Raw genomic sequence first — 11,223 nt, 5'->3', positions numbered from 1 at the left:
ACTCTGAAGATACAAACAAACACCAAAACCAGCTCTAGAAAAAAAACAAATGCTGGCTGCAGATCCCATCTGGGTATGAGGACGTAAATATTAGAAGAGATGGGGAAGTGGGTGGCAATCTGGGTTTTAGCGAGGGGAAGACAAGTGTGATTTTTTTCTGTGCACACCAGAGACACGTCTGCCCAGTGTTTGGAACTTTGGGCTCACCTGTTATCCAGCTAAATAATGATGTACTGCGTATAAACACCACTGGTAAGATCAGGGTGCTGCTAGTTTTCTATCCTACAGGACGGTTACAGTGATAACACTAATTTTTCAAATTGCACTATAACCAACTGCTAAATATCTTTTGTTCTGCACAAATCTGAACCTTAAATGTTAGTCTGCTATTTAGCTTAGCTTTGCATCTAATATAGGTGATGAAACTGTTTGTAAATATGAAAAAACAAGCATAAATTTGTTTTGTTTTTTTAAAAAAAAGCAACACATTTTAACAATAAAATTCAAAATAAATGATTTTAAAAGTATATTTATAAAAAAAATATATATATATTTTATTTGGGAGTCTTTAATGTCTCCTAGTTTGGTTTTGTGCCAACTTTTGTCAGTTTTGTCTCTAGAGCTGCAATGATCAGTCAATTAATTCAGTCGTTTTTCAAGCAGAGAATTACAATATTTGCTTGTTCCAGATTGTTAGATATAAGGATTCACTGCTTTTCATCTTCAATTGTGTGAGTAAATGAAGAGACTTTGGGTTTTAAGCATTTATTCGATGTTCACTGCTGTAAATGGACAGAATAACACATCACTAACATGTTCATACTGTTCTCCTTATGTGAGAGGCATTTGTGTGTGAGTTACTCCCGTCTTAGCCGTGTTTTTAACCTTGCACATACAGTATATACTTCTTTGGAGGCTGGTAAATATAAGCGCCAGGGAATATTGGCTGTGAAACGCTATCGCAACACCTGCGGCTCCACATCGAGGAAAAGCTGGCACAGATTATGTGGCATGTCAGATGCCAGTCTTTCCACAAAACAAGTGTCTGTGTGGGCCTCCCTGCTGTCAAGTATTAAGAATGATATGCATCACATCAAACTGTCTTCAAAGGCTGTGAATTCCTGCAACAGAACTAAAGCTTAAATGGGACGCTCTGTGTGTTTGTGTGTGTGTGTTGTTTTCCATTACCAGGCAGGTGGTCTGGACTCTTGAACTTGTAGGTGATGTTGCGACATTGTAGAATCTCAAGGACCAGTTGCTCACCCTCCGTCTTCACCTCCTTCTTCAGGGCGATCTTTATCTCCCCCATTACCTGGGACTTACCTACAATCACACACACACACACATTGGATCAGCTGAGCACAGTGAAATTATACCACATACGGGTTGCTCGGCTATAAATATTCAGTGCCTGCTCTATGAATTTGCTCCCACTGTCACTATTCTCTCACTCCTTTGAAATGAGGTGTCCTCTGTGTGTGCGACTCCCCTCTGCTGGGCACTAAGTGTACTCTCATGATGAGTAATATCAAACACGCCTGCGAGCAATCACATTTATTTGTTTAACAAGGATGGGGAGAAGTTATGAGGAGCCCTGCCTGGCTTCTGGTTGCCTTGGAAACTGAATTGAAATGACAGTTTTGAGAGCTGGGTCAACAAGACTCTGGTGCAGACTCTGTACAGTATTCAGCTTCAGTCTCACACCATGTTGTTGATGCGAAAGTGAAAAACTCAGCGTTTTTAGCACTTAAAGGTCATCTTTGTGTCTAACTCAAATGGAAGGAGTCTCCATCTGCCTGTGTCCTTTGATTTTCTCAACAACAGTTCATCTGATCGACTTCCCACTTGGCGGATGTATTGCTGAGGACCTGAGGAGGTGCAGCGTGCAGTGTGGGCACTCGAGATCTACCGGACAGATTTATTAGTAGTGACATATTCATTAGTAGTCTGCCAGAAGTACACACAGTGTAGTGCATTGAGATGAACCCGTATTAACTGCTACTCGAGTGAACGGCATTCTGGGTAACATTCACTCCCAGTTGCCTGCTACAGGACATTTAAAAACAGATGAAGAAAGAGACGCCAGAAAGAAAAAAACCTGGTCCCAAAATACATGTGGCTCAATAGCCTGGTGCTAACAAGCTAGCTGATAGCAATAAAAGCAGCGATTGCCGCACGCTGGGGTTTATCCAGAGACACTGTATTCATTGTTTTGGGCTTTGACCTCATTGAGGCCATAAAATGCTCGTGTGAGCTTTCGAGCCAAATGACGCCTATACTGTGGCACTGCAAGGGGATGCAACTATGTCACAGGAGCCCCAAGGGAGCTCAGTGTCGAGCGTGAAGTCATTTGGATGAGTGGTTTTGAATGGGCGCTGCACTAAAAATAATAGCTTGAGTCTAAACTTTACAGACAGGAAAGAGAAATCTGAAAAATCATTAAGGATATATTATTATTATATTGATGAAATAAACTTGTTTATTCATTTGTTAATAGGCCTAAATATCCTATGAATGATACATATAATCATTTTAATAGCTGCAATGTAGAAAGTCAAGTAAAAATGCAGAGCAACGAGTTATTAAAGATTAACAAATTATCAAAATAAATAAGTAATGACATTAAAAGGGAAAATAAACGAATAATTAATCAGAATTACTGTTCCCTGAAGCGGAAGATCTGAGCCTAAATTCTGTACCAGAAACTGCAATTATTAGTTTATTTACTGGTTTAATGTTTTAATGACTACAAGGCCTTTAAGAGAGACATAATTCACACATCCTGTACACAGCACATGTACTGTACATCTAACCTTCAATGTCACCGTGTCCCATTGATGATTTCATCACGTCTGTGCCGTTTGGGATCTTTCCACTAAAGGCGAAGAGAGAGAGGAGAAAAAAAATCCTGGAAATTACTAACTATGCAGCAACTGAACATAATGTACCACACATCCTCTGCTTTGAATGTCTGGGCATAGTGAAAGTATTACTTCAAAAAAACATTTAAAACTCATCTGAAGTTTAAAATAAGGCCTTTGTTGTTAGCACTGAATACTTACAATCTGGGCACCTGGAAGATGGCACTGTCCACCTCGTTCATCTCTCCGTCTTCATCCAACAGGCTGTAGGCGCTGCCGCTCAGGCCGCTGTCCAGCGAGGCAGCCGTGACCGGGGCGTCGCTGGATCTGTAGCTCGACCGAGCTGTGAGGAGATACAACCACACCCATCACGACAAAGAGACAGGAGGAAACAAACTGCACCTCTGCCGGGTCCAAGAAAGTAAAAACTACGGGCCAAGAAGCATTAGTTGATAATCTGCAGCGGCTCAAATCCATCATCATCATCTTTATACTTCAAATAATTAATGTCGCAGTTGAACGGAAGACTTATTCAGGACTTCTTTGTGATGGATTGTGCACAAAACACTTGCGGACTAGCAAGAAGCACATGAACATAGAGTCTTTCTTTCAGACAAAAACAGGACAGCAATAACTCACATATGAAGCAGTAACATGAAACAGACAAATACATCCAGAGAAATATCACATGGATATGCTTATGTAGACTAAACAAGAGGCACGTAGACCCAACTAACATTGTTAGTCGTCTATATGGACTATGATTTATAATCTAGCATCTCAATCTCGGCTTTAATTTAGTTTAAAAACTACACGACTATACAGGAGTTTAAAGGATGTTTATGAGTGTACCTTGTCATAAATCTTCAACATATTTTAGATGTTACTCTCTAAGACAAACATTTTCATTACAACATTCGGTTCTCAGAGATCTGGTCAGGCAGTGTGATAGAGTATGAGCGATGTGAGATGCGTGGATGTGGTGCAGAACAGGATCCATGACGACACGTTTCTTTCCTTTCAGGCCACTCGACGCAGATTTTTTTTATTTTTGGGCAAAAGCTCATTAATACCAGTTCAATGAAGTGACGTGGGAGTCATGACGCAGCGGATGTGTGGCAGTGTGGCACAGTATTCACTCTCAATGAATCACGTGACAGTTTGGGACATTCATTTCCTGGTATTAGTGAGCTGTGTCGGTGGCCGTTGAGAAAAGCGTGTCTCGCTGCATGAATCTCTGGTGATGTGCAACTTTCTCTCTGTCTTCCTGTAAAACTCCCCTCCCTCTTTCTGCAGGTGTGCGTTAGTAGTATGGCATCCTCTCTTTCTCTCACTCTCTCTTTCTCCCCTTGCTCCATCTGTGCTTCAGTCACACGACAGAGAGGAGACTCTTGGGCAAACTCTCACCTCCGATGCTCTGCGGCCTCTCTTCTGACACGGCTTTCCTGAGGGTCAGGTGTCTGCCATCTGCTCTGCTCCCTTTGGCCGACACAACCGATGGCAGGGCAGGCAGCCAATCGGACTGGGCCCTCTGAATGGTGAGCACGCCCACCACGCTGTGTCTCTGGTGCCTCAGTGAGAGGCGGCCTCTTTGGCCTGGATGCGTTTGTTTTCGCAGGCGCAGGTCAGATGTCAGGGGTGGGGGTGGGGGGGGGGTCGACGCCAGGAAACAAAGGTCATGAGGTCGCAGTTTAAGATGGAGGGAGGGAGGAGCGAGATGGAGATTCAGAGAGCGGTTCATCTTCACCATGTCAAGTCACATGCAGCCGCAGTGTGCGGTGCACATTCGCCCCTCCTGCATGTCAAGAGGCGGGGTGTGCAGCATCTACTGCGGTGCATTGTGGGTCCGGTAGTTGTTCAAACAAAAAGGGGAGGGGGGTGTTGTGTTAGCGGACTGCATGCACAGCCATCTCAGTGGTGGAGCTTCAGAAAAGCTGGTCGTTGTTTGTTAACAGAAAGGAAATAAGAAAAGAAATTAAAACCAAAAGAGGTTAATGATATTTTAGGGAGGGGGAGGGATTGCAACTTTCTTCTGTTTCACTGATTGGATCAATCAATCCAAAAATATTTAACCGCCAGCTGATGACAGAAACATTTTCCCGGTGGAGCAACAAAGTTTACACTTTGCTCATCTTGTTGTTTCAGAGATCGTGGGCGACATTGTGCTGTGGCAGTACTTCAGAATATGTGCTGCAACTCTGCTGTTACTTTTTCAGAATTTACTTATTTTCCATACTGCCATACTCTCCTCAAGTAAAGTTAATCTATTTAAAATACTTTTCAAAACAGCAAAACATAACTCAAACCTAGATACACGTTTTTATTTTTGTGAAACTTTATATCAAAATAAGATTTACTGCCTGTTTAATTTTTTTAAAATTATTTATCTTTAAAAGGTTTTTAAGAAGTTACTTCTGGACTTAATAACGCATGATTACGCCTCTTCGGGTTATTAAAAAGGGTCAGTGTGCTGCAGTACAGGTGAGATGCTGGCTCTACACACTTGTGGGTACACACAGAAGAGAAGCGGTGAGAGGTTTGACACACTGCGAGTACAACGGAGGAGAGGACCAGAGGGCGTAAAGGGTGAGGGGAAACCAAGAATAGAAAAAGGAAATTGAACTGAAATAAACAAAAATAAGTGAACAGAAGGTAGAACAGATGAGTGCGAGGAGGCCATGCTGCGTGGGCTTTATTTGCGTCTTGGTTTACTTGGTTGGAGGCGTTGCTGCGACTGCTGTGGGGCATCGCCCGCTGCTATGGCAGTGCCTCTGCCGCTTCCTGCGCCGCTGTCCTGATGGTGTTGCCGTGCAGCGCTTTTGCTGGAGCGTGAAGAGCCGTGCGAGCGAGAGTGTTGGCTGTGTCCGTGGCTGTGGCTTTGGCTCTGGCCCTCGGACGGGGAAGGCTTCGATGTGCCAGGGCTACTGTGAGATTTCTCGATAGTGGGCACCTGCGTGTCTAAAACAACCAGATTCACCAAATTACCAAAAAAAAACTATCTTGAACTTAGAGGCTGTTACTTTTTGTATACCACCTGGGGTAAATGACTAACTGGCTAGTTAGAAAATCTATTTAGCCAGCATTGTAACTGCCTTATTAAGTCTACGATCTTGAAGTGTCCTCATTAAATTTGATGGTTATTTTGCTAAATTAGAGGAGCAGTCAAAGCCTTCCACGGCCATATTGCCTTCTGTGTTGGAGGGAAGATAGAGGGAAGCTAAGGCTAGGCCTCTGAGCTGGGTGATATCATGGCAACCAAGAAAACAGACCATGAGAAAGCAAAAAAGCATGAAGCTTAAGCTATGATTTGTGTGCAAAAATGGGCATAGGAAGGTGCTGGTATAAAGAAAAGAGAGTGAAACAAGTGGACAGAGGTAGACACCGAGATAGTGGGAGGAAACAGACGAGAGAGGCAGTGACAGGAAGTAAAAAAGGGAGAGAGGAGTGAAGAAGAAAGAAGAAGGAACAGAAACAGTAGAAGCAGCAGAGTACAGAGGGCTGTTAAGGAGTGATGGTGGTAATGTCAAGCAGGTGAGGGAATTTCATTGCGTCCTACCCTTGGCCGGGTCTGGAAAGATCCCGTGGCTTCGGCTCTTGATGACGGACGATTTGGGGGAGTCCTGATTGTCGTGCGCGGAGCCGGTGGTTTTGGGGGAGGAGTGCTGGGAGGAGGGTTTAGAGGAACCGTGTCGGCCCTGGCCTGAGTGGGAGCGCCGGTGGTGGTCCCCCTCGCTCTGCTCCTTCAGGGGGAGCCACCGCGGGACATTGTCCAGCTGGGCTGTGTTGGACAGGTCTATGAGGACCTGAGGGCAAACACAGCCGTTTAATGGGCATGTGCATGAAAGCGCACTGGTACAGAACTGAACGAAATCTAGTATTCTCCAGGAGGTTTACCTCTCCTAAGAAATCGTTAGAGGAGCCTTTATCGTAGTCCCACACGGTCACTTCCAGGGTCTTCTTCCTCAACTGACACACACACAAACACAAACAGTCAAAGAGTTAATGTATCTTCATGGTGACCTGTTTTGTCTGCGTAGAAGGAAGCCAGCACCTACTCATGGATAAGAGGCTAGCTAACTCAGCTAACTAAGCTAGCTAACACTGCAGCTCTGCTGTGGAGGACGCCATCAATGTTTACATCCACTGCTATCTCCAGCTATGAGCCTCTCATCCAGGAGTAGCTTCACACATGCTTCCTTCCACGCTTCCTGTTCAAATGTATGTCTTGGCACTTGGAGGCACCACAAGCCGAGTGCCATCTGGTTCCTCAACACTCCAGAGAAGGCAGAGATCTCCACGGCCGATATCTCCAGAACTCAAGGTAAGAGAAAAAAAATATGTATTTTTTATTTGAGGGTGAACTGTCCCTTTAAGGAAAAAAAAACATATGATCTTGGCTTACAGAGGGGGCAGCCATCCAAGCAGCTTAAAAAAAACATAAAGTCCACAAATTTTTCTCTTATTGATGTCGATTCAATGAATCTAAAACAGGATCTAATTAAATCCCAAGTGCACATCCATCTGTTCTACTGAAACCAATGGCCATAATGAACGTCAGCATGCCAGCAGACAAAAGACAATATTCTGTCTCGTGTTGTTGCAGAGGGTAGCAACATAATTTAGTCAAGTTAAAAAAACATAATCTTTAATTAGATCTATTACAATGTGATATGACACCATGGAAGCCTTTAACCATGTCAAAGGGCTCAACATGAACATTTCCTTAGGACCACATACTTGCTCCAGGAGGATGTTTTTATAGATGACAGTCTGGTTCCACTCAGGGTTGATACTCTTGCCCGCATGTTTGGATCTCCTCTTGTTTTCAGCACTGAGGGGGAACACATCACAAAAGAGATGCACTTGGTCACGGACGCGCAAAAAAAGCCCTGCTGTTTCAGTGGACCACCACAATGCAGAGGATAAGGACACGACGTGGACGGCAGAAGGGAGAGAATGAACGTGATGCACATTGTTTGAATAGGAACAATGTATGGGCCTACGTGCATGGGTACGATGTCGGGATGTGCTGCAAAAAAGTCCATTTTGATGTCCATCGAGTCGTTTGGTCTAATGAGATACTGATGTCCTAAAACAAGTGAAAATGTATGGCAGAAGGTAACGAGAGGTTGAATTATTTCTGATGAAATTCTTGTTTTGTTAAGAGGCCAATGACATAACTGAGGGAACCATTCTGCCAATGACTGAATTACACACAAAAATAGAAAAATATAGTTGGAATAAAAGTCAATTTGCTCAAGAAACAATTGAATAATGTGCCTGAGTAATTATTTCACTTGTTTTAAGGGAAAAAAAAAGCACTTTACATCACAGAAGACTCACTTGAAAAGAATGAATGGCTTTTCTTAAGATGGATGTTTTTTGCAGTGTGTGGGGTTTGACTTCAGATTGTGGGGTATGAGTCAGTCTGTAAGAGTTAGTTTGGTCAAGACAAGGACTAAAATAATGGGATGAGTAAGGACTGCGGAGCAAATTAATGGGAGTGTGTAGTGAAAGTGGCGGGGCATCAGGGGCACGATGTAGGACATTACTGGGGGATTTTAATCACAGAACAGGGACAAACTAAAGGGTGTCGGGTTCAATGTTAGGATTTCAAATTACGATGGAACAAAAACAGACCATCTACCAGGAAAACACAACGGTTAGCTGGGAAAATCAGCACAAGTGGGACTCCAAGTTTAGATGTAGTATGTTAAAGAGATGGGAAGATGTTAATACTCAGGGGATTCATCTCCTCTAAAAATGCAATGCAAAGAGAATATTTAGCCTAAAAGGTGAGTGGAACATCATGAGAGTATGGGGACCGGGGGGGAAAAAAAAGAACTGACTTGTATCAATAAGCTTCCAATCAGTTAGAAAACAACTTTTTTTTGTTACCTTCACCAAACTGACAACCAAACTTCAACCAAAACAAAGTACCAAAGTGGGCAAGTCACATACCTGGCGTTCTGGACAACCATGACCTGACTGAGAGGGGGTCCAGCATGCATTAAATATAAAGAACAACATACAGAAACAATAGTCAGAGGGAGGGTGGGGGCGTCAGAGAGACAGTCTGTGGACTGTGAGTGTGTGCGTGGGAAGGGGATATCACTGTATTTAGGCTTAGTGTGAGTTCTGTAGGGGTAGTGTGTGTTTAGGAAGAGGGGCAAGAGCCGGGGGAGGTGGGGGGGAGTGTGGTGTGCTGCAGCAGCGGCGGTGGGTTGAATTTGTGCTTTTGTGTCTCATGAACAGCATCAGCATGTATGTGTGTTGAGAGGGCTTTCAGGTGATGTAACGCATCCATTGGCAACCAGAGTTGAGATCTGCTGCTCATGGGCCCGAGTGAACAGCTGATTTAAGATTTAACTCTAACTCTTTGTCAGTTGAGAGGAAGTCCGAGTTGTTGGTGCTTGGGCTGTGACCTCATCTAGCTGCCATTAGCTTTTTAGCTCAGTTAGCTATGCAGCTATTAGTCAGTGCTAAACTAAACTGTCAGACTATCGTATCTTGGGGTCCAAAACAGTACTTGACAGCAAGTCGCTAGCTGGTTAACATGCAAGTACATAGATATCTAACACAATCCCAAAACTGTTCTTTCTTCACATTCTGTTAAAAATTCTATTTAATTTAACAACTTTAACTGTATTGTTCACCTCAGTGGCTTCTCCACAAGTAAAATAAAAGTACATATACTGCACATATGTACAACATACCATTAAAAACATCCAGATATATGCCATACAATAGTGCAAATGGGCAGGTAGCAGCAAATGGGTCGTATAAATAAACCAGAGAACAGATCTTATATGTAGCAGGTGTTTCCTGATGCATTCATTCTGTGTTCAGTGGGGAATAAAAGACTTCTTACATATGTTCCGGCTGGCCCTTGGGACCCCGAATCGACTGCCAGACGGGAGCAACTCAAGCTCTCGCTGCAGCTGGTGTGAGATATCTGCAGGAGTATGTTGAGCCTTTCCATGCACAGCACTGCCAAGTACATTGCAAAGTTGTGCAGCTTGCCAATCACCTTCTCTGCAATGTCCACTTCAGCTTACAGTATGTTATGTGCAGCCTGGAGAGGCATAATCGTCAGCTTAATATAAAGTGAAATGCAATGACTTTCCCCAAAATGCAACTATTTCTCCCATTTTTCCTGGTGAATCTAGATTTAAACTATCATTCATAACCACCTGTTTCACTGCGGGAGCTCCATGTGGTTGCCAGGAGATCTGTGATGCCACTGAAAAGCCTCTGATAGCTGCAAGCGTGTCCATGTATACACACATGTAGCATATACACAAGTATTTGCGCACATGCGCTTAAGTGTGCGTGTTTCCATAACCACATTCGGTCGGGGCGCCACTCTTCCTATTCTTTTTGGATTAACCCCTAACCCTGTCTCAAACCCACAATAGTGTTTGCACCTGCACATTTCAAACTTCAAGAGCCATATATTATTGCTTTTATCTGAAACAATCCCAGGAAGGCTTCAACACTCTCTCCATGGACCTCGAACAGCGGAGAAGGTGGGAGAGTCAATTACATTACAGCACAATCACAGTGAGACAGAGAGCCCTGGACTTATGAGGGAGTGTGGATCGTATTTCGCGTAAATATGAGAGCTATTGATTTTGACTGCACTCACACCTACAGAAGAACACCCATCAACACAAGAACACTAGCTACTTCATATCATTTACATAATTCTCGTGTCATCCAGCCGCGATAAGGAGCTGATGATGAGTCCCGTAACTGGGAGCCCATATCACACGAAGCAACATTTTAAAAACATCTGCCGGCCCTGATGTGCAGTGTACGGGTGCTATGGAACTGATACCAAAGAAAGGTCATGTGCTGCACATTGAGAGATGTCATGGTAAGCCAAAATCAATTGTAAATCGATTTTAAAATGAATGGAAATTAGGTTTGAGCTTGACAAAGTGGCTGCCTTCATAGTCTGGGAATATCTCGGCAGGTAGTTTTCTTCTAAAAGTGGCTAAAAAAGACAGAAAAGCATAACAACAGTGAATTCTAACATCATTTTTCTTCTTCTGTTCACTGTCTGTCCTACACTGTTCCTGTTCTGAGCTATTTAACGTGTGCTTGCAGTTTCCACATCCTTGACTCACCCTCTCCCTGGTAGAAGATAAACTTTAACAAATGGGTCAGAGTAGCCATTGTTGTCACGCGGGACAAGGTTTCTGGCCTGCAGGACATGAACGATCAAGTTGCCGAGCTGCTTGTCGTAGTGAATTTGAAGCTGCAAAAAGAAGCACACGGAATTACAATGGATTCAAATGCATTTGGGCAGAGAGACGATGCAAAAATTAACAGTTTTCAGAACTTGATATGTATTTTT

General features: G+C 43.5%; 1 protein-coding gene across 1 annotated transcript in view; it reads right to left on the bottom strand.

The window, feature by feature from the left end:
* The window catches only part of pcloa (piccolo presynaptic cytomatrix protein a), a 63,188-nt gene that overhangs the window by 8,742 nt on the left and 43,223 nt on the right, over window positions 1-11,223 (bottom strand). The window contains exons 16-24 of the mRNA XM_037121218.1: window positions 10,994-11,124; window positions 8,823-8,849; window positions 7,599-7,692; window positions 6,756-6,827; window positions 6,418-6,664; window positions 5,574-5,819; window positions 3,063-3,204; window positions 2,814-2,875; window positions 1,189-1,323 (exon numbers count right to left, since the gene is read on the bottom strand). Of these exons, the coding sequence (XP_036977113.1) occupies window positions 1,189-1,323; window positions 2,814-2,875; window positions 3,063-3,204; window positions 5,574-5,819; window positions 6,418-6,664; window positions 6,756-6,827; window positions 7,599-7,692; window positions 8,823-8,849; window positions 10,994-11,124 (1,156 nt within the window). The remainder of the gene's footprint in view (window positions 1-1,188; window positions 1,324-2,813; window positions 2,876-3,062; window positions 3,205-5,573; window positions 5,820-6,417; window positions 6,665-6,755; window positions 6,828-7,598; window positions 7,693-8,822; window positions 8,850-10,993; window positions 11,125-11,223) is intronic.

This window comes from Acanthopagrus latus, chromosome 14, assembly GCF_904848185.1.
Source record: "Acanthopagrus latus isolate v.2019 chromosome 14, fAcaLat1.1, whole genome shotgun sequence".
NCBI lineage: Eukaryota > Metazoa > Chordata > Actinopteri > Spariformes > Sparidae > Acanthopagrus > Acanthopagrus latus.
Note: the sequence above shows the minus strand (reverse complement) of the source record. Positions and strands in the feature narration are given on the sequence as shown.